At 43.7% G+C, this 25,123-nt stretch overlaps 2 protein-coding genes across 10 annotated transcripts in view; one reads left to right on the forward strand and one right to left on the reverse strand.

Annotated features, from left to right (window-relative positions):
- The window catches only part of CLUAP1 (clusterin associated protein 1), a 46,838-nt gene extending 31,282 nt beyond the window's left edge, over positions 1 to 15,556 (reverse strand). For 2 of the 7 annotated variants that reach the window (XM_077141989.1, XM_077141988.1), the window contains exons 1-6: positions 15,035 to 15,197; positions 12,180 to 12,291; positions 11,086 to 11,170; positions 10,057 to 10,236; positions 4,599 to 4,694; positions 1,918 to 2,001 (exon numbers count right to left, since the gene is read on the reverse strand). In XM_077141989.1, the coding sequence (XP_076998104.1) occupies positions 1,918 to 2,001; positions 4,599 to 4,694; positions 10,057 to 10,236; positions 11,086 to 11,170; positions 12,180 to 12,291; positions 15,035 to 15,056 (579 nt within the window). In that variant the 5' untranslated portion in view covers positions 15,057 to 15,197. Of the gene's footprint in view, positions 1 to 1,917; positions 2,002 to 4,598; positions 4,695 to 10,056; positions 10,237 to 11,085; positions 11,171 to 12,179; positions 12,292 to 15,034; positions 15,198 to 15,386 lie in introns of those variants that run through there. The other 5 variants (XM_077141992.1, XM_077141987.1, XM_077141991.1 and 2 more) reach the window with 4 other exon arrangements.
- Positions 15,557 to 15,582: 26 nt separating this feature from the next.
- Positions 15,583 to 24,319, forward strand: C23H16orf90 (chromosome 23 C16orf90 homolog). 3 transcript variants are annotated; one of them, XM_077141999.1, is made up of 3 exons: positions 15,583 to 15,782; positions 23,034 to 23,330; positions 23,867 to 24,319. In XM_077141999.1, the coding sequence occupies exons 1-3, from the start codon at positions 15,617 to 15,619 to the stop codon at positions 24,022 to 24,024; spliced, it is 621 nt and encodes a 206-aa protein (XP_076998114.1). In that variant the 5' UTR covers positions 15,583 to 15,616; the 3' UTR covers positions 24,025 to 24,319. The 3 variants fall into 3 exon arrangements, with proteins under 3 accessions (XP_076998114.1, XP_076998113.1, XP_076998115.1); XM_077141998.1 differs by lacking the exon at positions 15,583 to 15,782 and adding an exon at positions 15,790 to 17,302; XM_077142000.1 differs by lacking the exon at positions 15,583 to 15,782 and adding an exon at positions 22,502 to 22,631.
- Positions 24,320 to 25,123: the final 804 nt, after the last annotated feature.

Raw genomic sequence — 25,123 nt, forward strand, 5'->3', positions numbered from 1 at the left:
GACTTCATCAACCTCTCTGCATGTAACCAGTCTCCCATCTCTGTCACCACATCCTTCTTACCCTGGTGAGGCTCTGACTTGTGCTGGGCCATCCAGGAAGTACTACTGTTTCATGACAAGGGTGTTATAAAAATCAATCATTCTAAAGAAGTATTTGCAAAGTCCCCTTCGGGGAATGATGAGAAGGGGAAAATTCAACTTCCCCAAGTTGAATTTTTGATATTCTCATAAGCAGTGCGGACAATCAGAGCTATATCCTGAGCCCGCAATCTTGGTGTTTGTTCATATGAAACTTAACCCCACAATGGATAGGTTAAGCCTACTTAAAATCAGGCCTAACAGTCACCCCCAAGAGAACCTCTTTTGTTGCTAAGATGTGGCCTCTCTCTCCAGCCAACACAACAAGGCTCCCCCTGTCTACATGGGGCATGACTCCCAGGGGTGTGGACCTTCCTGGCAACGTGGGACAGAAATCCTAGAATGAGCTGAGACTCAGCATCAAGGAATTGAGAAAATCCCTAGAATGAACTGAGACTCAGCATCAGGGGACTGAGAAAACCTTCTCTACCAAAAGGGGGAAGAATGAAATTAGACAAAATAGAGTGTCAATGGCTGAGAGATTCCAAACAGAGTCGAGAGGTTATCCTGGAGGTTATTCCTATGCATTAAATAGATATCACCTTGTTAGTCAAGATGTAGTGGAGAGGCTGGAGGGAACTGTCTGAAAATGTAGAGCTGTGTTCCAGTAGCCATGTTTCTTGAAGATGATTGTATAATGATATAGCATTCACAATGTGACTGTGTGATTGTAAAAATCTTGTGTCTGGTACTCCTTTTATCTACCTTATCAACAGAATGAGTAAAACATATGGCATAAAGATGAACAATAGCGGGAACAAATGTTAAAATAAATTTAGATTGAAATACTAGTGATCAATGAAAGGGAGGGGTAAGGGCTATGGTATATATGAATTTTTTTCTGTTTTCTTTTTATTTCTTTTTCTGAATTGATGCAAATGTTCTCAGAAATGATCATGATGATGAATATGCAACTATGTGATGATATTGTGAATTACTGATTGTATATGTAGAACGGAATGATCAAAAGTTACAAAAGTTTGCGTTTGGTGTTTTTTGATATTTTAAAAAATTTAAAAATTAATAAAAAAAAATCAATCATTCTTAGAACTTTGAACAACTCAAAGCAAATTCTTGTTTATATAAGGCTCTCTCTCCCTGAGTTCACTGAATATTGGGGATCACCAGTAATGATTGAATCTGTGCCAGAGACTAGGCTTCATACACAAAGTCATAATTAAAACTCATAAGAACCCTTGGTGATTAGTACTGCCATTCTCCCTATTTTACAGATGAGAAAAGTAAGGCACAGAGAGGTTAAGCAACTTGCCTAAGATCACACAGTGGAATTCAACCCAAGCAATACAAGTCAAAATTCCCTCACTATCTACCTTCCAACTGAACATGTTAGATGAGATGAGCAAATAATAATTCATTGTGGGCAAGTAGTAAAGCATGGTGATTGTTCTATTTATTATACTGCTGTTTAGAATTAAGAAAAACTAGAAGCCATTCAAATGCCCAGCTGTGATAAACTGATCAAATAAATTACAAAGAGGCCATAAAAGAGAATAGTAATGACTAAAATTATTGAATATTATTAAATATTACAACTAAATAATTTTTAATAACTCGAGAAATTGTTCATATTTACAATGAGGGGAAATTAATAGTAAGTAATCTAGGTATTCGAGAGTATCCTAAACTTTTCATTTCCCCATTAATATGTATCCCTTCTTTGTTACTAGGTCTAGCTTATTCTATCATGTCCAGGCAGGAAATAAATATTTTTTTAGTCCCAGGCTTACATCATTAAATAAAAACAAAAAGTAATCTTACCATAACATCTTTTATTGCAATTCTCATCACTTTTTCAGTCTCATTTATTTCCAGAGGTCTGGCGATTGCTTCTGTTCTCAGTTCCTATGGAAAACAATAAATACTTGATGAATATTTCTATAAAAGGAGTTCTCAAAACCAGTATTTCCAGACCTGAATATGGTTTACAGTCAGGTTTGCAAGATTTCCACTCCAGTGTAGATCTCTGATGCAAAACACCTTTCATAATTACAACACATGCTTGACCTCTGGCCGGAGCTCAAGGACCTCCTTTTGAACTAGAGGGTCCATGTGCCCCTGATGCCATTATGTAAAACTGAAACTGTACACCTGATACTATTATGTAAAACAGAAATTATGTTATTGTTTCTACCAAATTTACTTCTTTACCTCATTCTGCTCAGGTGATGCTCAAACGATGCAAAGCACAGTTCAACTTGTTGTCTGAAGCCCCTGCCAGCCTCTACCTCTTTCTTATGAATCAGTCCCTCTAAGTTCCCATCACTGACAATTTCAACAGACGCATGTTGCCACTTTGATCCCACCCCTCGTGTTAGCCATCAAGCAATCCAGGGAGGCATATGTGCCTGTCATAGCAGTATGGGAAACGTCTGAGATGTGACGTTAATGTGGGGCAGTTATGATGCTCTTGAGGTGCTTTATCAAGCTCTACCTCGTGCTCGGTTCCCTACTGATGGTATACTAGCTGAGGGCAGAGATCACCCAAGGACATGCACATACTCAATGTCTGTAGCTGGCACTGGAACTCAATGACCGTTTGTGGAATATATGAACAAGTACTGACTAGGGGAGCTTCCCCAGACCATAACTGTATACAGAATTTGAGAAGTATTATATTTGGGGTCCCATGGCATCCTTGAGAACCACTGATTATTTCATTCACTCATTACAGGATGCTGTGACAAAGACCTCCAGTGGAATTTCATGAAGTCTCATGATTATGCCACAGCTACACTGGACAATCAGCAAGGAAGCCACTCCTTCTCAGGTCAGTTAGGAACTAAGACCCAGACACGTGAGCCCTAATGCACAATAAACATGGAAAACACCAGAAGTCTGGAGTGGCCTCACCAGCCATCCACATCAGACATCAGTGGCAGCTTTGTTCTGACCGCCAAACTTTACCAGGCGGCCACCACCAGGCCAATGTATCAATAGCAGGGATGGTGACTATGTAGGTTTGAAACTGTTACATACCCCAGAAAAGCCACATTTTCAAAATCCTAATCCAATCTTTTGTGGCAGACCTACTATTTGGGTGGGAAGTTGTTTAGGTTGTTTCCATGGAGATACAACCCATCCAGTTGTGGGTAGGACCTTTTGATTAGACAGAGACGTGACCCTGCTCATTCAAGGTGGATTTTAATCCTTTTACTGATGCCCTGTATGAAGGGAATAAAAGGCAGAAAGCATAAAGAGTTGGAGCTGAGTCAGAGAAACAGAGAGCAAACGCCTAGACACAAATGCTTGGAGATACAGCAGAAGGAGACACCAGAAGCTGAAAGAGCAGTTTGAACCCAGAAGCCTGGAGGGCCAGAAGACGTTTCTATGTGTCTTCCCACGTGACAGAGAAACCCCAGAAGTAACCAGCCTTTCTTGAATAAAAGTATCCTCTTGTTGAGGCCTTAATTTGGACATTTTCATGGCCTTAGAATTGTAAATTTGTAATCTAATAAATCCCCTTTGTAAAAGCCAATCCTTTTCTGGTATATTGTATTCCAGCAGCATTAACAAACCAAACAGTGACCTGGCAGAAAGGAAATACACGTGGTAGCAGCAATGGTGGACAGAAGGAAGGCAGTAAGAGTTAAGGCACAGTCATGGACTGACACAACTGAGGGGGACTGCTGCACTTAACTGAAAAACATTACACGTGATTTTGTGTGCTTCAAATGTCGTAACTCCTCCCCTGATCATAAACAAGTCTTCACTTCTTTTTAAATCACTAAAGTGATGCCTACCTGTCACTCCCAGACTTTCTGATTCAGTGGCATGGGGTATGACCTGGACATTGGGATTTTTAAAGGATAGCCAGGTGATTCTAATGATCAGCAGAGTTTAGGAACCACTCTTAAGCAAATCCTTAAATGCAGTGGATGGAGCAGACTTTTCGACTGGCATTGGCTAGAACAAGGATGGCAAATTAATTTCAATTATAATGTCAATTTCAACTGATTAGTACTGCCTGCCTGGAGCAGTGGTTCCCAAATTTCTTTACATTTGAATCACCTGGGAGGCTTTTAAAACTCCCAATGTCCAGGCCATATTCTGTACCTATTAAATCAGAATGGGAGCTGGGCATCAAAATTGTTTTAAACATCCCCAGTAGATTCCAACGTGCACCAGGGTTTGGGAACCTCTACTGTTGAGAAAAACGCTCAGGCTGAGCTCAATAGGAAAAAGTATGATGACCAAAAATGGACACAAAAGGTAAATTTCAGTACTATGCCACATATTAGCCATTCCCGAACAAGAAGCTGAAGGTATTAAAAAAAGACCAGTGCCCACTAGAAGCTGTCACAGCAGCTGTATCACTCTTCCCTACGTCGCCTTGTTTAATCAGGTAGTACTCAACAGAATCAGTAGAACTGAAAAAGGAGACTTTGGAGAGAAAATGTGCTTAGCTAAGGAAATAATGATTCTATTTGAAGGCTGCTCACCCTCAACTCCACCTCCTTGCCCAGCAAGTCATAGAGAGATGCTCCTTTGGAGGTGATTTCAGAGGCAAGCTGCCTGGCTGCTTTCAGATCTGCAATCTGGAAGAAAAGCATCAAAAACAGAAATCTCAGCCACAGATTTCTAATAGTGATTCTGAAATAAGAAATACTAAAACAACCAGTCTGTGAGTATCAGTTCCTACCTTTCCTTGGGAGAACTGACAGCATACCATGTTATTCACAAGACACACATTCATACCCCTCAGAAAAGTATTCCTGGAACCAAGTTAGTACAAATATGACCCATCCCACAACACCTGGGTCTCCAAAAAAGCCAAATGTCACGTGAAGTTTAATTTGACACCAAGCACTATACTGGACTGGGCATTTCAAGGCCCTCTGACAGCGGCAAGGGGGCCGCTGGAGGACACATCTCCTATGGCAGAATCCTAGCACCCTCTGTGCTAGGAAGTCAGTGCTTCCTTAGCACTGACCCTCTTTCTCTGCCATCAGACTTTATTGCATGGGCTGCTGCATGGCTCACACGAGTTTGCAGAGTTTCCAGGAGGAGGACAACAGTGATATTGATTTACACCCTAGCATTTCACACAGGCTTCCCTTCTTAGGATTTACACAACACCTCCTCTTCCTTGAATGTGTTAGGTTCTCTGAAAGAGCCCAAAAAAACACCTTTCTGCTCCACTCACCCTCCCTATCTCCTAAACACTAATGATAGTTGCAAAAATGCTCAATATAATCCCTTAGATGGAAAATGCTCACTTTAGCCTTTGGTAGCTAGAAAATTTTTGTTATAATCTCTTCATTCAAGCAAACTCGATTCACATCTCTTGCTAGAATGGTCTGCTGTTGACCTAATTTCAAAAGTTTACTCTTTGTTCCCAGTGACATTAACCAGACCTCCTCAGCTTTACTTGCAGGAATGACGTAACGTCCTAAAGCAGGATGGGACGGCACCAGAAACACCATATGGACTAATCACCACCTTTTGACTTGAAGGACAAAAGATCTGAGCCCAGATGGTCAGCAAAGAGAGGTGGACCTATAACAGGATATGCTGACTAAACAAGAATAAAACATAGACCATACTCAATTTTGAGGAATTTTAAGGAATCCTGTGACTATTACTCTATTAGTTAGTTTTTCGTTTCTTTCTTATTTTCTGTTTTCCTCTAGACTCTTGCCATTTCTTTGTCCCCTTTCTCATTTCAAACTGGTCTTGGAAAAATTTCCTCCAGTTCCTTACATGTGCACCTGTAATAAAACTCACCTTCTCACCAAAGAGATTTGTTTCTCTGTTTAGTACTAGATAGGGCTGACCCAGCTATTGAAAGCTGTGATTTTACAGTATCACTAATTCCCACCTTTTTTTTTTTTTTTTAATTTTTTTATTAATCAAAAAAAGAAAAGAAATTAACACAACATTTAGAAATCATTCCATTCTACACATGCACTCAGTAATTCTTAGTATCATCACATAGATGTATGATCATCATTTCTTAGTACATTTGCATCGATTTAGGAAAAGAACTAGCAAAACAGCAGAAAAAGATATAGAATGTTAATATAGAGAAGAGAATTAAAATAATAATACTAATAATATATATATATATATAAAGGAAAAAGAAAAAAACAAAAACAAAAGATACAAACACACAAACAAACAAAAAACCATATTTCAGGTGCAGCTTCATTCAGTGTTCCAACCTAGTTACATTACACTTAGGTATTATTGTGCTGTCCATTTTTGAGTTTTTGTATCTAGTCCTGTTGCACAGTCTGTATCCCTTCAGCTCCAATTACCCATTATCTTACCCTGTTTCTAACTCCTGCTGGTCTCTGTTACCAATGATATATTCCAAGCTGATTCTCGAATGTCGGTTCACATCAGTGGGACCATACAGTATTTGTCCTTTAGTTTTTGGCTAGACTCACTCAGCATAATGTTCTCTAGGTCCATCTATGTTATTACATGCTTCATAAGTTTAGTCTGTCTTAAAGCTGCATAATATTCCATCGTAGGTATACGCCACAGTTTGTTTAGCCACTCGTCTGTTGATGGGCATTTTGGCTATTTCCATCTCTTTGAAGTTGTAGATAATGCTGCTATAAACACTGGTGTGCAAATGTCCGTCTGTGTCTTTGCCCTTAAGTCCTTTGAGTAGATACCTAGCAGTGGTATTGCTGGGTCGTAATCCATTCTGCCATTCTATGTCTTTTGATTGGGAAATTCAGTCCATTAACTTTTAGTGTTATTACTGTTTGGATAATATTTTCCTCTACCATTTTGGCTTTTGTATTATATATATCATATCTGATTTTCCTTCTTTCTACACTTTACTCTATACCTCTCTCTTCTGTCTTTTCGTATCTGACTCTAGTGCTCCCTTTAGTATTTCTTGCAGAGCTGGTCTCTTGGTCACAAATTCTCTCAGTGACTTTTTGTCTATAAATGTTTTAATTTCTCCTTCATTTTTGAAGGACAATTTTGCTGGATATAGGAGTCTTGGTTGGCAGTTTTTCTCTTTTAGTGATTTAAATATATCATCCCACTGTCTTCTAGCTTCCATGGTTTCTGCTGAGAAATCTACACATAGTCTTATTGGGTTTCCCTTGTATGTGACAGATTGTTTTTCTCTTGCTGCTTTCAAGATCCTCTCTTTCTCTTTGACCTCTGACATTCTAACTAGTAAATGTCTTGGAGAACGCCTATTTGGGTCTATTCTCTTTGGGGTGCGCTGCACTTCTTGGATCTGTATATTTAGGTCTTTCATAAGAGTTGGGAAATTTTCAGTGATAATTTCTTCCATTAGTTTTTCTCCTCCTTTTCCCTTCTCTTCTCCTTCTGGGACACCCACAACACGTATATTTGTGCGCTTCATATTGTCATTCAGTTCCCTGATTCCCTGCTCAAGTTTTTCCATTCTTTTCCCTATAGTTTCTGTTTCTTTTTGGAATTCAGTTGTTCCATCCTCCAGTTCACTAATTGTAGCTTCTGTCTCTTTAGATCTACCATTGTAGGTATCCATTGTTTTTTCCATTTTTTCTTCTTTGTCCTTCACTCCCACAAGTTCTGTGATTTGTTTTTTCAGATTTTCTATTTCTTCTTTTTGTTCAGCCCATATCTTCTTCATGTCCTCCCTCAATTTATTGATTTGGTTTTTGAAGAGTTTTTCCATTTCTGTTCGTATATTCAGCATTAGTTGTCTCAGCTCCTGTATCTCATTTGAACTATTGGTTTGTTCCTTTGATTGGGCCATATCTTCAATTTTCCGAGCGTCATCCATTATTTTCTGCTGGTGTCTGGGCATTTGATCAGATCTCCCTGGGTGTGGGACCCAGCTGGTTGAAAGGTTTTTCTGTGGAATCTCTGGGCTCTGTTTTTCTTTTCCTGCCCAGTAGGTGGCGCTCGTGGCGGTCGTTTGTCTGCGGGGCAGTCGGCCCGGGAAACCGCGCGTGGAGGCGGGGGTCGCTGGCCGTGGCTTGGGGGAGTGCTGGTCCAAATTGCCCAGCTGGCCCGAGACGCCAAGCGTGACGGGAGGGCCCCGCTATCCAATGTTCCCAGTCAGACCGGGGAGCCACGTGCGTGGAGGGGACCCCAGACGCCAGCCACCCCAGCCGGGAAAACGTGTACCCCTCGGGTATCTCACAGCAGTGGATTCTCCCTACCCGTTCAGCCGTTCCAGAATGGGGTACGCTGTCTATTTTGGTCTCTGTCGTGACTCCGGGAGCTGTTTCGTATTGTTTCTGTTTCTTTAGTTGCTTTTCTGGAGGAGGATCTAAGACCCGCGCGTCTTACTAAGCCGCCATCTTCTCCGGAAGTTCACTAATTCCCACCTTGTTTGCTTCCTTTCTTTTCAAATTACCAGCAATAATGCCCCTCTTCACTCACAGCTAATGACTTTCTTTCCATTTCCCTAGTTATCCAGGATAAAGCTCCTCCTGGGCTCCAGCTTCTCCTCATCCGCCCTTCAGGATCCAGCTCCCTCTACAACATTACTGATAGCTTTCCATTCCTCAACCCTGGAATAGACCAGAGTCTGTCCCTGAGCCTCTCTGCTGTTCCACTCCCACACCTCCTAATCTCTTGACTTTAATACCATCGATGGGATGATGGCTCCCAGCCTGGAGCTCTCTCCTGAGTCCAGACTCAAACCTCCAATACCTACTCAACCACTCCACTAGCAAATCCAATTGGTGTTGCAATTTTAACAAAAACTTAACTCTAACCTTCTCCGCCAAACTCTTCCTTCTAAATCTTCTCCACTTCAAAAAACAGTAACTTCATTCTTCCAGGTACTCAAGCCAAAAATATTAGAGCTGTGACAACCAATACAGTAGCCACAAGCCACCAACAGCTACTTTAAATTTTAAATTAATTAAAGTTAAATAAAACTTAAAACTCAACCCTTGGCACACTAGCCATATGTGGCTGAAGGCGACCACAGCATACAGCACAGATCTAGAACACATTCATCATCACAGAAAGTTCTGTAGGACAGCATAGCTTTAGAACCACCTTTGTATCCTCTTTTTCTCATAACTCAATCCAATCCCATAAGGTCTTTAAAATGTATTTCAAACTGCGGCCTCTCTTTCTACCTCTCCCACTGCTACTCTGGTCAAAGTCAGCAGCATCATCTTGCCTTCTACCTGGTGCCCCTGCTGCCATACCTGCCTCCTCCTGTCACCTGGACACAGCACTCAGAGGGAGTGAGCCTTTTAATATGAAATGCAAAGTAAAAAACAAAACAAAGCAAAAAACAAAACAAAACAAAAAAACACAATGGGTTTCCATCCCAGAGTAAACCAAAGTCTTTATAGCGGCTTATGAGGCACACCAGGGTCTGTCACCACCTCTCCTTCCCCTCCTCTGATCTCACACTTTGTTATCCCTATCACTTGGACTCCCTGCTTTTCCTTAAATACACAAAGCTCATGCTCATCATGGTGCTCTTCCCCCTTCACTAACAAGGGTTGTACCTTCCCTCCTTCAGAGTCCTGCTGAATATGTCATGTCCACCATGAGGGCTTCCTGATCACCCTACTAAAAATACCTCCCACAGCCCTCTCTGCTCCCTCTCTCTGCTTTACTATTCTCCATGTCATTCATCATATGAGACCTCCCACACCTTTTCCTTCTTTATTTACTGTCTGACTCCCTCAGCTAAGCAACACAAACATGGATTTCCTTTTTGTTCGTGCATGCATCCTAGTACTTGGGATAGCGTCTGGCAAACAGTAGGCTTCCCAAAAATAGCTGAATTAATGTATTGTGACTTTTGCTTTTACCCAAATGCTGATGAGCACAAAACTGACACATTTCTCTCAGTCAAGGAGTAGGAAATAAATGGTACCATATCAGACACATTCCAGTACAGAAACATTTCCATCCCAAAATTAACAGTCCATTCTCTCACAGCAAGCCTTTTGTTTTCCTTACCTTTGAGCCAAGATCAAACTTGAATTTGCTGATATCTTCATCTCCTATTTTGGAGCCCTCCATCCCTTTGGTCTTCATAGCGTTATAAAGGACTGATGTGATTTTCAATAGTTCTTTAACGGCATACCCATCTGCTTGATAAAGCTTCTTAGTATTGAGTTTTATATGTGCTTTGGTTGCCTATTTTCAGACACCCCCACACACAAAAGAAAACAGTTTAAGGCCCTTTTTCTACAACACCTAGACCAGATCCCATGTAGGTAATTTGAAAACATCTTTGCCAACAATTGGGAAATAACCTGATAATATTAGAGTTGAACATTCCAAGTGCCTCTTACATTCCAAGTGGGAGTGTAAATCCATACAGCCTTGATGGACAGCAATTTAGTAATTCCCATCAAAATAACACATGCACTACTCTGACCCAACAATTCCAATCCTAAGAATGTATCCTAGGGATATACTCACACACGAATAAAATGGTATGCACACAGCATTGCTTCAAAGAACAAAAGTTGGAAACACCAGGATACTTAGCAATATACAATAAACTATGGAACATCCCTGCAAGTTAACACTGCTCAGACATAAGAGGATAAGGCAATTCTCTATGTGTTGACATGGAAAGTTTTCCAAGATCTACTGTTAGGATTTTTGTAAAAAGCAGGAAAAATAGAATATATGTTCTTATGTGTTCATATACACATACAAAACACTGAAAAACATTAACTATGTGTTAACTGGCCCAAAAGTAGGCAGGGTAGAAAAGGCATGTCACTCTGTTATTTTTCCAAGCTTTTAAAACTTTGAACCATGAAATATATTACCTATCAACAATAAATAAACTAACACAATTCTTAATTAATTTTTTTAAAAAGCAGAAACAAAAAATCTTTGCTGGTGAAATGGCTCCACAGAAAGCTGTTAAAGAAATGGGTCTAGAAAGTAAACCCAATTTGAAAGCAGTCCTAACTAGACTCATGCCTTTCTCATTTATTTTATAACGCCACAAAATAATTAGGAACTAACCATGAACTGGGCAACTGCCTTAATGAAGAAAACTCGGTCCTGTTCAGTCTCGACATCAGAAGGGATGTCAGTCTGAGGTTCATATCTATCAAAAAGAGGATACAAGTTCATCAAGTAGAAAGTCCACTAAGGAGAGAGAGAAGGACAGAGTGAAGGTCTGCAACATGAGGCTCTTACAGTCCCCAGCTAAGTTAACTTCCTTAACTTCCTTAGTTAAGGCTAAGGAAGACTTCAATAGAACAAAAACATATTTGCCAAACATCCAAGGGAGCAAATACCTTCTAAAACCAGGACTAGCTGATATCAAAGCCAAGCTGGGGCTCAACTTACTAAATTCAATATCTTAGACCTCCAAGTTTCATCAAAATAATCAAAAGTGTTACTCTGGCTGAAAGCCCTTGACCCAGAGATAAACTCCAGGGTTAATTTAGTTAGCTCTGAGAAGCCATAAAGTTGTTCAAGTTACTTTTTTTGATGATCCACCATGGAAGAAATGGTGCATCGATGATTCACCAGGGGTCAGTAAACTGTAGCCTTTGGCTTGTTTTTATACAGTCTGCAGGCTAGGAATGGTGTTTACATTTTTAAATGGTTATTAAAAAGCAAAACCAAAAAGCTAAGAAGAATGCATGTCAGAGACCTACTTTACCCTACAATGTCTCAACTATTTACTATCTGGCCCTTTACAGAAAAGGTTTGCTGACCCTGAAATTATGTTAGATTTTTCACACACACACATATATACACGCACGTGTGCGCACACACACACAAAGGTGAAGTTATTTCCAAACCTGCACACTTATTAGTGTGTACAGGGCAGTCCCTGCAGCTCTCAGGTGAGGGATAAGGAGCCTGGAGCAGCACCTCGCTGTCTGCTTCCTGCCTGGAAGGGTTCTCCTTTCACCACTGCTGGTAAAGTCCTCCCTCCCACAGCCTTTTTTAAACTCAGCTGATTTTTCACAGGTTACAGTGGAACCTGCCACTCAAATTTCTCTGAACTCTTCCTTTTACCTCACAACAGCGCCATGTTTCTTGGTGGCCAAAGAACAAAATCTAGTATTCACTCTTAGACCTTACTAAAGTCCAGTTCTAACCTTTTCACAAGCCAGAGGAGTACTTCAGATACAAGTCCAAAATTTGGAGTGCGGAAATTTTCCATAGAAATATGTCGAGGGTATCCTAAGGCTCTCATCATCTCTGTAAAATCTGTCCAAGATAAAATACAATTTCATCAGTTTCTCATCAAACAGCAACTGCTCTTTAATTAACAAATTTTCTTTGCTTTTTCTTCTTATTCCCCAACCATCTGGCAGTTTTAGGGACTATCAGCTCTCTAAGAGGGAAAGAAAAAAAAGAGATACAATTTAAAATACCTAATCTACTACCTGCAAAACATTTAACTTCAACAGAAAAGAAGTTGTGCATTAAAAAGGGGTTTAGGGATTAGTTGTGAATTTATTTGATATTTTACTTTTCTCTGATATCTTTCTTTTTACCAATCTAAAAAACACCTATAAAATATCTTGAAGGAAAATTATTTTAAAATGTTAACAGTAGTTTCTTCTGTGGAGGAAAGAGAAAGGTAGGGTAAAGAGCTGATGTTTGAGTAGTCTTTTTTTTTTTTTTTACTGAGGACATAGGACCTTAACACACATTTTAAAGATTAGTTTCCTTATAGTTCGAGAAATCTTTAACAAAGAGAATGGTTGAACCAGAAAAAAATATTCAGATTTATTATAAAACAGATGAAGGAACAGTAATACTAGTAATTGCCAACAGACTGAGCTCATTAAACTCTATCACGACTAGAAAAGCTATACTACTCTCAGGAAAGCAGGGCTTTGAGAGAAACACAAAAATATTTTTCGAGTGTACAACATTCACCAAGATCTACATTCAGTGTGCTTCCTGGTTACATGGCAATGTCTATCCTCATTCTTTTTTTTTTTTGGTATGCCGTACTGCAGGGTCACATTTCATTATTTTTCCGCGTGAATATCCCATTATTGCAGCACCATTTGTTGAATTTTTGTTTGTTTTTTGGGAAGTGCATGGACCAGGAACCGAATCCCGCTCTCCTGCATGGCAGTTGAGAATCCTACCACTGAACTACCCTCGCACCCCCAATCCTCACTCTTCTTTTTTTTTTTACATGGGCAGGCATCGGGAATTGAACCCAGGTCCTTGGGCATGGCAGGCAAACATTCTTGCCTGCTGAGCCACCACGGCCCACCCAATCCTCACTCTTCTTGATCAGGTTGTTCAAAATGTCCCAACATAACTTCTGTGAATGGAAGAGACGGTATATAGCAGAGGAAAGAGCAAATACCTAAAGGGACTCAATGGCTTCGGGGAAATATGAATAAGGTGATGGGGAATGCAGAAGCAGCCTTTCAATACACAGGTATTCACTGGCTCAGTGTTGAACTGAGAGTAGTAACAATCAAGTTCTGTAAATTCTGCAATATCAAAATGGAGACTGAACTGAGTAAGGACCTTACCAAAAATTGCTCAGTTGCCCAGCACTCATTTAAGATCAAAATGCTTCAGAAAGCCCTCTCTTGTATACATCTTCTCAAGACAATTCCTGGCCCTCCCTAAACCGATGGAGGAAAACTATCTGCCCAGGTACAATCACCAAGTACCTTCAACCCCCAGAGGGTGTATTTCACATTAAGGTGCTAGTCGCTGCATCTACAAAATGTGATGCCTGTTCCTGGATGTTTACATTGTAGAAAAAAAGCAATTCATAACTGGAAGGAACAATCTGTAATGGTGAAATTTCAGACACTAGCAACTGGGAGAGAAAATAGGCCGCGCAGATAACACCAAACTGGCAATCATTTGCTATGCCTATGCAGGCGGTGCCAGTTAGATGAACTGCGTCAGATGCAGAAAATGATAGTGAAGAGGTTTTGAGTCACATGGTCCTACGTTTTGATGCTTGGTTCCACCCAGTTCTACCTGTGTGATGTAAAATAAGTTACTTCACCTCTTTGTGCCTCTGAGTATGTTATTCAGGAATTATACTACCCACCTCAACATTAAAGTGAGGACTAAAATAAGTTATTGAATGTAAAGTACCAGGTTACAACAGGTGACCCCCTAAGTAGTAGCAACTAAAACTCTTATCCCCATACCTCACCTCCCCACCCTCCTAGCAGTGATATTCTGTTCCCTTCTTCCATCTATCCCTGCCCCCCCTTGACCCAGAACCCTTCTCCTCACTACCGCCTTAAGAAAGGATGCAGGATTTGGAGTTAAATGAACTAACTCAAATTCTAGAGCAACCTCTTCCCACCTGCCACTTGACCTCTCTGTGCCTGTTTCCTTCTCTAAATACGGGGGTGGAGAAGGAGACACCGGACACAGAGTTGTTGAATAGGATTAAATGAAATGATGCACAAACGTAGAAGAGCACCTAACAGACCATAAAAATTCAAAATAAATTCACTGCAATTATGAGTGCTATCTAGCCCCCTCCTTGGTTTCACTGTTGTCTGTTTCTTTGAAATTGTAAGTCAACTCAGCTCAAATACGGTCTGTGCATTTTCCAATAGGCTCACTTTGACACCATATAAAAAATTTAAAATTCAGCTCAATCATCTTCGCCACATTCCAAGTGTTCAGTAGCCACATGTGGTCAGCTGCAAATACAGAACTTTCCATTATCGTAGAAAGTTCTATTGGGTCAGCGCTCGGCTGGGGTCGCCGCGGTGGGCTAGGCACAGTCCCTGAGGTGCGGAGGCAGGGGAGCGAGCTGCCGTCCGCGCTGGGGACCACCCGACATCCCAGACCCGAGGGGGTCCTGGAGGGACCAGGCTTCCCAGGTCCCAGGGGCTCCCGGCAGCGCCGGGCCCGAATCGGGCCTCAGACAAGGGACCCGGCACGTCGGGCCGGAGCCCCGAGGTCCTCGAGGACCCGCAGGGCACGGGGAGGGATGCCTTACTGCGGAGATCACGAAAAGACATGGCGCTCTGGTCCCCAGCAGCACCGGGTCGCCGCCGCCGTCGCTCGTCCCCAGAGACCACAGGCTGGGCGCTCGCCGGTCTCTACGGCAACCATCCGAACTCTGGACGGCGCGTGGTCGGGGCCAAACGGCGTGCGCGTGCGCAGAGAGTCAACCAGCAGGGGGGCGCTCACGGGCGCCGAGAGCGGCAGGCGCGGGCGGGGCGGCGGCTGGGGACTGCGAGTCCCAGCGTCCCTTTCGCACGCACTTGGAACTGACACATCCTGAGCCCCTACTGGGGGTCTGACACTGTGCTGGGTTCTCTATACCCTGCTTCTCACTTCCTCCTCACCTCCTCTATAAAGAATTACTGTACCCTAAATAACCCGCATCCTTTCCTCTTGGGTTCCCCGTACAGCACGCTTCGCCCCCACTCTCCTGTGTAAAATGGCGGGTGCCCGCATCCGGGTCTCCCAAAACCAAGCTCTGTGGGCCGGCCTGTATTCCGCGCAGGCGCAACTTGGACTTCACGAGTGGCCGGAAATCAGTCCGTGACCCCCACGCGGGGAAGGAGCGGTTGTCATGGCAATCGCGGCCTCTCTCTTCGGGGTGTGGCTAGGGCCAGAAGTGGGCGTGTTCCCGTTCCTCGGTGATGCTGGGGACCGGGCCTGGACGGTGGGACGGAGGACAGCGTCCAGCACATGGCCACGGGAGACCACCCAGCCCGGCCACCTTGGTGGGAGTACAGGTGACGAAGAAGAGCGAACCCCCTGGGGACCCCCAGCCTGCGTTAGGGCCGGCATTGGGGAAGCGACAGATTCCTACATGGATGAAACACAAAGAGGGTTCCAAAGTCTACCCACGCCTACTGGACAGAGTCGACAAAGCGCTGAATGGTGAAAGGATGAGCTTTTCAACATTGGCTTTTGGAACAATTGTAAATTTAGATGCGAATAATTGATCGCATTTTTTGCACTAGAAACAGAGGCTAAAAATTAACCAAAAATTGTTTGCAAGCCTATAATGTAAAAACTAAAACTATAACATTTCTGGAAGAATACTTAGGGGGAAAGTTTTGTGACCTTGAGTTAGGTGCGAGTTTTTTTTTTTTAATCGATAAATTGGATGACACCAAAAAGTGTCTCTTCAAAAGGCACTTTAAGAAAATGAAAAGATAAGCCACAGTCTAAGAGAAAATGTTTGCAAAATATATAAAAGACATATCCAGAATAAAGAACTCTCAAAACTCAATAAAACAACCCAGTTACAAAATAGACAAGAAATTTGAACAGATACTTCACAAAAGAAGATGGCTGGATGGCAAGCAATAAGCAAGTGAAAAGATGTTCAACATTGTCATTAGGGAAATTCATATTAAACCCCAGCTGAAGGTAAACAGCCCTGGGAGTTCTTGGAGAAATTGAGACCTCAAACAAGGGTTCTTGACTCAGTCTCAGGAAGGAATTCGAGGACTATTTAAGTTTGTACAGCCAAAGAGTCCAAAGACTCATGGGTGTGTACAGCTCAAATTTAAATGCTAATGCTATTGTGCAGCGAATATACACACTTAAAGATGAACGTGGGCATTCTCCAAAGGAGTAGCAGTGGTGTGAGGTTGGGATCCTTGCATTATAAGGACATTTTTTTGGCGGGGGTGTCCTTCCCCCTCTAGCTATGCTAATAAGGGATTGATGAGCTGCACTTCTCTTGGTTCTTTTCAGGCACCAACTAGGTGTGTGGGGGCAGGTGCATGCCAAAAAGAACTTAGTGTTATGGGTTTTAGGGTCACTTCCCCCACCCTCCTCCCCCATCTAACTTGCCTCGCAAAGAGATACCACTACACAGTTTTTTAGGATGGCTGAAATTTTAATTTTTAACCACAAGAACACGGTAACAATGCCAGGTGCTGGAAAGAATGTGGAGCACCTTGAACTTTCATGAATTACTGGTAAGAACTGAAAACAGTACAGGCAGTTTGGAAAACAGCTGGACTGTCTCTTATAAAGTTAAACATACATTTAACATACCATTCCGCAATGCCAATCTTAGGTATTTACCCAAGAGAAATGAAAACTACGTTTACCCAAACCTGTCAGCAAAAGTTTATAGTGGCTTTATTTATTCAATTGCCAAAAGGAAAACCACCCAAATGTACTTCTACTTATGAATGGATAAACAAATTGTGGCACTTTCATACAATGGAATACTACTCAGCGGTAAAAAGGAACACTACTGATACACAAGCACAAGGATCGATCTCCAGTGCAGGTATGATAATGAAAGAAGGCAAATTCAAAAGGCCGTATACTGTGTGATTCCATTTACGTGACATTCTGGAAAAGACAAAACAACTGAGGCAAAAAGTTGAGCAGTTGCCAGGAAAAAGTTGGCTACCAAGAGGTACAAAAGAATTTGGGGGAATTCTTTTGTACCTCTTGGTACAAAATGGAACTCTCCATTTGGATGGAACTCTCCTATGTCTTGATTGTATAGTGGTTACTTGACAGCAGACATTTTCAAAACTCACAGAACTGTACCCTAAAAAGTGTGAATAATCCTGTCTGTAAAGTGATCTGAATAAACATGACTAAAAACAAAGAAAAGCTTAAAACAAAACAAAAGCCACCTTCCAGTGGCTTCCCATTGCAATTAGAATGAGACTCAGATCCCTTAGCCGGGTCTCTTTACTCCAACCTCTCAGATCACTCTCCCCCTCGCTCACTTTCCTCTGTCCACCCTGCCGGGTTTCTGTTGAAGCCACCAAGCTTGTTCCTGCCTCGGTGCCTTTGCACTTGGCATTTCCCTCTAGAGCTGGGGCAAACTGGTGTGCCAAAGTGCCCAGCGCTAGCCCTTAAGTGAAGCAGTCAGCTGTGTGACCTTGGGCAAGTTACTTAACCTCTCGGTGCCTTAAATTCACCAACCTTAAAAATAGAGATAATATTTGACAGGGTGGCTGCAAGGGTTAGAAGAGATGGGATGGGCAGTTTGGTGCAGACAACACTTGGGATCCAGTATGGTTGAGAGTACTGGGGGAGCACTGAGGAGGGAAGCAGAGCCTCCTCCCTTGTTTTTTAAGCTATTAAGTTTTTTAAAAATTTAATGCAATTTTATTGATAAATATATATATGTATTATATTTTCACAAACCATGTAATCATCCAAAGTATATAACCAATGGTGCACAATATCATATAGCTGTGCTTTATCATCACAATCAACTTCTTTTGTTTTAAAAAATAACATATATACAGAAAAGCAATAAATTTCAAACCACACGACAATTAGCTATAGTACGGATTTCAGAGTTCGGTATGGATTACAATTCCACAATCTTAGGTTTTTACTTCTAGGTGTTCTAAGGTACTGGAGACTAAAAGAAATATCAATATAATGATTCAGCACTCATACTCAGTTGTTAAACCCTACCTTCTCTGCATAACTTCACCATCACCTTTGATCTTTCTCTCACTTTTTAGGGGTATTTGGGCTATGCCCATTCTAACTTTTTCATGTTGGAAAGGGCTGTCAGTAATATTGGGTAGGGGAATAGAACTAGTTGATGTTCTGGAGAGGCTGCTGGCCCCTCTGCATTTCAGGATTTATCTGGTCTAGTGACCCATTTGGAGGTTATATGTTTCTGGAAAGTAACCCTAGTACATGGAACTTTTGTAGAATCATATATTGCCCCTAGGTGTTCTTTAGGATGGGTTGTAATGGTTTTGGTTGGGGTTTGGCAGGTTATGATAAGTAGCAATGTCTAACTGAAGCTTAACAGTGGCCCCCAGAGTAGCCTCTCAACAGTCTCAGCCACGGATACCTTATTTTTTACACTTCTTTTTTCCCTTTTGGTCAGGATGGCATTGTTGATCCCATGGTGCCAGGGCCAGACTCATCCCTGGGAGTCACCTCCCACGCTGCCAGGGAGACTTTCACCCCTGGTTGTCATGTCCCACGTACAGAGGACAGCAATGATTTCACTTGCAGAGTTGGACTTAGAGAGAGAGAGCAGCCACATCTGAGCAATAAAAGAGGTCCTCCAGAGGTGACTCTTAGGTATACTAAGCTATTAATTTTTTAACAGCTTTATTGAGGTACGGTTGACATCCAATAAACTGCACACATTTAAAGTGTACAGTTTGGTAAGTTATGACACGTGTACACATCCATGAAACCACCACTATCAAGAAAATGAACGTACCCATCTCCTCCGAAAGTTCTTTGTGCCTCCTTAGTAATCCCTTCCTCTGGCTCTTCCCTGCCCCCACACACCCCGCAGGCAGCCATTGTTCTGCTGTCACTGTATAGTTGAATATTTCTAGAGTGTTCTATAACTGTAACCACACGGTAGATACTATTTTATTGTCTGGCTTCTTTCACTCAGTATAATTATTTTGAGATTCATCTGTGTAATGACATGTATCAAAACTTCATTCCTTTTTATTGCTGATAGGATATCCACTGTATGGACAGATCACAATTTCGCCATCACCTGTTGAGGGACAGGTGTGGTTGGGGCTATTACAAATAAAGCTGCTATGGGAATATCCAAGGGAAAAATGCCTGAGTTTTATGTTAGGTGTTTACTTTTTAAGAAACTGTCAAACTGTTTTCCAAAGTGACTGTACCACTTTACATTCCCACCAGCACAGTCTGAATTCCATTCCTCCACATCTTTGTCAACACTTGGTATGATCACTCCTTAATTTTAAGCCATTCTGGACGCTCTGTAGTAGTATCTCATTATGGTTATAAACTGCATTTCCCTAATGACCAATGATGGTGACTATCTTTTCATCTTCTTGTCATCTGTATGTCTTCTTTGGTGAAATGTCTGTTCAAATCTTTTGCCCATTTCCTTCAACTGGTGTTTTTTTTCTTACTGAATTTTAGATTTTGTTATGTAGCCTGGATCCTAGTCCTTTATCTGACATAAGCTTTGCAAATATTTTCTCTGATTCTGTGGCTTACTTTTTCATTCTCTTTTTGAAGAGCATTTTTAAATTTTGTTGAAGGCTAATTTATCAATTTGTTCTTTTATGAATTGTGCTTTTAGTATAAAACATTTTTCTACCCCAAAGTAAAAAAAATATTTTCTCCAGCATTTTCTTCTAGAAATTTTATAGGTTTAGTTTTTGCATTTAGGTCTGTGATCCATTCTGAGTTAATTTCTGTATATTGTATGAGATAGGGATCAAAGTTATCTTATGGTATTTTCATTTTTGCATATGGACATTGTTCCAGCACCATTTGGTCAAAACACCTTTGTTTGCTAAATTTCATTTGGCACCTTTATAAAAAATCAGTTGTCCATAGGTGTAGGAGTTTAATTCTCGATTCTCCATTGTTTCATTGATCTGTTTGTCTGTCTTGAGGCCAGTGCTACAGTCTTGATTTCTGAGCTTTATGGTAAGTCTAAACCAGGTTGGTTTGTTATCCTCCAGCTGTTGTTTTCAAGGTTTTTTGTTTTTGTTTTGTCTATGTCCTTTGTATTTCTATATGAATTTAAAAATCAACGTGTCAGTTTTTACCAAAAAAAAACCTACCCAAACTTTGGTTTGGATTACAAAATAAATTTTGAAAAAAGTTGTGAGACCTGTATAGTGAAAACTTTAAAAAAGCAATTGCTGAGAAAAATTAGAGATTTAAATAAATGGAGCAATAGACTTCATTTATAGGACAGAAAACTCATTATTATTAAGAAGTTAGTTCTCAAAATGATGCTGCTATATATTTTTAAAATTTCAATTTCGGATTGCTCATTGATGGTGAAATACAGTAGATTTTTATATAGAATATAATAGATTTTTGCAGATTGATTTTGAATTCTGCAACCTTGCTAAAATCATTAGTTCTGGTAGCTTCTTTGTAGATTCCAGTGGATTTTTTACATGGATAAACATTATCTGTGAATAAGGACAGTTTTATTTCTTCTTTTCCAGTATGAATGTCTTGTTTTCCTTAACTGAGTGCACTAGTTATAATCTCTAGTATAATGTTAAATAGAGAAGATGAGAGCAAGTATTCTTGTTTGGTTCCTGATCTTAGGGGAAAAATATTCATTCTTTCACCATTAAATATGAAACCAGCTCTAGGTCTATCCCCCCTTTTGTTGTTCTTGGCCCCTCTTTTGAAATTCATTTTTTATTGAGACATAATTCATGTATCATAAAACATCCTTTAAAAGTGTATAATTCAGTGGCTTGTAGCATATCTACATAGTGTGCAGCCATCACCACCATCTAATTCCAAAACATTTTCATCACCCTAAAAAGAAACCCTGTACCCATTGGCAGCATTCCCCATTCCTGTCTCCAGCCCACAACAAGCACTAACTTGGTTTCTATCTCTATGCAGTTGTCTATTCTGGACATTTCATAAATACGGAATCATAATACATGTGGTCTTTTGTGTCTGGCTTATTTTATTTGCCATCACATTTTCGAGGTTCATCCATCTTGTGGCATGTATCAGAACTTCATTCCTTTTTGTGGCTAAATAATATTCCACCTTCTGTGTGCACCTCATTTTGTTTATCTGTTCATCTATTCATGGGCATTTGGATTGTTTCCAGTGTTTGGCTATTCTGAATAATGCTGCCGTGAACATCAGTGTACTACTCCCTTTGATATATCCCTTGAAGTGGGAATGCTTGGCCATAGAGTAGGTCTATACGTTTTTAAGGAGCTGCTGCCAGACTGTTTTCCCCAGTGGTTTCACCATCTTACATTACCACTAGCAGTGCATGACAGCACACCCCTGGGTTTTTGCTGTAATTTTGGTAGTTGGGTTTGGCTTTAAGCAAGGTCTGTCTTCTAGACTGTTTCTCTGGCATGCCTTTAGATGCTGCAGTCGTGGTGCCAGTTTCAGCCCACGACCTGGACATGGCCATGCCCAGGAGCCCAGGCCACCCACCTCCTCGAGAGCCCCCTCCACCCCTCCTGCAGCGGCCGGGCCCAGCCTCTGTCCTCTCCAGTAGGCCACTCCTCAGTGGAGTGAGAACCAGCAGCAGTATTGCAGAAAACAGTTCCTAATGACTGGGCTGGGCGCTCACTCTGTGCAGGCTGCAAGTTGAGTGATTCCTGTGCACCCCTATCGTTGGATCCACACATTACCCCGTATCTTAGCTACAGGGAACTAGGCAGTTAGACAATGTAAGTGACTTGCCTTGTCACCCAGACCACCTTCTGAGCATGCTCCAAGCACCGACATGGGTCTCACCGGGCCTACACCCCTAATCCCTCATTCACAAATGAGAAACTCCAAGTGTCAAGAAGTCACCCTGGTGAGTGACTGCCAGCCTGCCAGAGCTGAGTCTTGGGTGGCCTGTCCCAGGCCAGAGAGACCATGGAGACCCCTTGGGGTCCAATTCCTACCATTGCCTTCTACCCACCCTGCCATGACTGCGGCATCGACCTCTCCCAAACTTGGGGGTCCAGGAAGGCTAGAGACTTCCCTATGATGTCATAAGGTTTGGTTGCTAGGGGAGACCTGCAGACCCACCTCTGGGGGCAGGGAGAACAGGGCCCCTCCTCGCGCACCACGCCAGCCCCCCATGGAAGCCTTGGTCTGTGCCTTCTCTGAGCTGCGCATAAGAGAAGGTGCCGGGCTGTGGGGAAGGGTGGCAGGAGGAGAGATACCTCCTTTGCCAACCTGGCCCCCACGTCACGGGGGCCTGAGGGATATGCATGCTGGAGAGAGGGGAACGACCAGTCATCCAGGCCTTCTAGGCCCTCTGTGCAATTTCCAAACTGGAGCCAAAATACTCTCTGGGGCAGGGGGAGTCCTGAGAGGGACCCTCGTGCCAAGGCCTCCACCTTCTTAGACCTCGTTGTAGGTTGGGAGAAGGAAGAGTGGCAACATGAGGGCAGGGGCAGCGGGAAGGCAGGGGCTGGGCCCCTTTGACAGACAGGTAAACTGAGGCTCCACAGGCCAGGAGTGGCATCCATTGCAGAGGTGGGTCTTAGAAGTCAGGTCCACTTTCCCTCATTCTCCTTCAACAGATGCAGTGAGCTGGGCACGCGGACGCCCCAGCCACCCCGACACCCCCTCCAACATCTACGAGGGGGGCCTGGGGGCCCAGCAGCAGCAGTGCCCCAGTGCCCCCGCCCCGGGAAGCAAGCCCAAGAACTTCCGGCTGCGCCACCTCCGGGATCTGGCCCTCTACCTTTCGGCCCACAAGCAGCCGGCCAGTCGCTGCGAGAGCCACTGGCTGGGCCACCTCCTGGCCAGGGGCTGCCTGCCACAGTCCGAAGGGGCAGCCTGGGCCCTGGACCTACCGCAGGAGCCCCTGGGCCCAGGTAACAACCACCGCCCTGCCCTTCTGGAAGCCCAGCTGCCTGGGGACAGCCTGGGAAGAACAAGTTGAGGCAGAATGGGGGAGGCTGGGACTGGGCTGGGGATTCAGGATGGACCCTCTCCATGCCCCAAGCCTCCTAGTGGGGACTAGGAAGATACCCCCCAACACACAATAACATCATACCCAAGGGCCAAGAGCCCTACTGGGCCAAGACCACAATTCCCCTAGGCCAGGGGCAAGGGTGAGGCCAGTGGGACTGCCCAGGTCTCAATCCCAGCCCTGTTCTCAGAGGGACCTGGCCCACTCTGACCCTTCACCAGGTCTCCTTTGTAAAAAGAGCTTTAGGTTTGATGAAGACCTCTCCAGCTTGAACTGTGAACTTCCCCCCCTTGCCCTCCGTGGGTTCTCCTTAGGGAGGAAGACCCCGTGCCCGCCCCTTCCACCTCCAGTATGTCAGATTCTGGGGGCTCCAAGGGGCATGGTGGGCAGCGTCCCCTTGGGTTCTCCCAGTGACACTCTTCTCTCCCATTTTTTCAGCTTCCAGTTCGAGCATGGACCCAGCCAAGAGAGCCCCCTCCCAGCCTGGTCCCCCCAAGGGCTTAGGGCTCAGACCCAAGAGGTCCTGGGAGGCCTTGGAAGAGTCCACGTGTCCCTTGTGCAAGAGAACCTGTGCTGGGACCCTGGGGAGGCCATAGGGACCCGGAGGGCCAGGGCTGCTTCTCCAGCTCCAGGACAGGAAGGGGAAGCAGGTCCCAAGAGGACGGGATCAGGCCCCAGCAGGAGATCCTGCAGCCAACAGGCCCAGGTGGGCCACCCAGCCCCAGACCCCGGCCAGCCCCGGGAGAAAGTGAGGAGCAGGAGAGATGGCACATGGTGAGTCCTTGTGGCCTGCTCAGCCTCTGGTGCGCAGTAGGCCCGGTCGAGCGGAGATCGGGCTCCCGAGAGGCCAGGAGCCCACAGGTCTAAGTGCAATAAAAGCCAGAGCCTCCACCTTCTGGTCCCTCTGTCTGTCTGCCATTAGATTGTTCAGTTAGAAAAACAGCCCTCTAGCACCTGCTTTCTGTGATCCCAGGGATGGATCATGGCACTTCTGCCCAACCAGGGCAGATAGGTGCATAGGCCAAGGGCTAGTAGGGCATCAAGGAGGGTGGGACTCTGGGAAGGCTTCCTGGAGGAGGTGCTTTCCAGCTTGACTCTAAAGGATGGGCTAGGGCCTCCAAAGGCCCAAACACAGGGCATCATGTTCCTGGCAGGGTGTGAGAGGGGGGCATTAAGGGAGGCAGACTGGTGCTGGGGCAGATGCTTGGTGGGACAGCACTTTCTCACCACTAGGTAGAAACGTAGGCCTGGTCTGCACACCGCCCCTCACCCAGGCCCTGGCTATGTGCACTGCCAGTGGGGACCCCTGCCCCCCAGACAGCACTGGCCCAGCCCTGCTCCTTGCCAACTGGGCCAGACCCCAGGCATTCAGGCTGGCTGCCTCTCGACCTCAGGGCAGTGGACACTGGGGGTGGGGGTTGGGAGGGACAGGCTGTTTGTCGTAGGGGCCGTCCTGGGCACTTTGGGGCCTATCAGGGTCCCTGGCCTCCTCTCCCCTCCCATCTCTGGACACTGCCAATGCCCCTGGATGGAACTGACAGCTACTCTATACACGAGGCCGTGTCCTAAAGGACACCCAGGCTGGCCACAGAGCCCTGACGCTGGCCAACTTCCCACCCCAGGTTGGGTTCCTGCCAGCTACAGGTGACTCTATCAAGGACACTTCTGGACACCAGGATAGCTGGATTTCAGGGA

The sequence above is a fragment of the Tamandua tetradactyla genome, chromosome 23, assembly GCF_023851605.1.
Source record: "Tamandua tetradactyla isolate mTamTet1 chromosome 23, mTamTet1.pri, whole genome shotgun sequence".
Taxonomy (NCBI): Eukaryota; Metazoa; Chordata; class Mammalia; order Pilosa; family Myrmecophagidae; genus Tamandua; species Tamandua tetradactyla.

Excerpts from the sequence above, each read along its gene's own strand:
- C23H16orf90 (XM_077141998.1), top strand. The coding sequence starts at position 17,071 with ATGCCAATCTTAGGTATTTACCCAAGAGAAATGAAAACTACGTTTACC. Across the intron at positions 17,303-23,033 it reads AGGATCGATCTCCAGTGCAG|ATGCAGTGAGCTGGGCACGC; the intron begins GTATGATAATGA and ends CTCCTTCAACAG. Across the intron at positions 23,331-23,866 it reads GCAGGAGCCCCTGGGCCCAG|CTTCCAGTTCGAGCATGGAC; the intron begins GTAACAACCACC and ends CCATTTTTTCAG.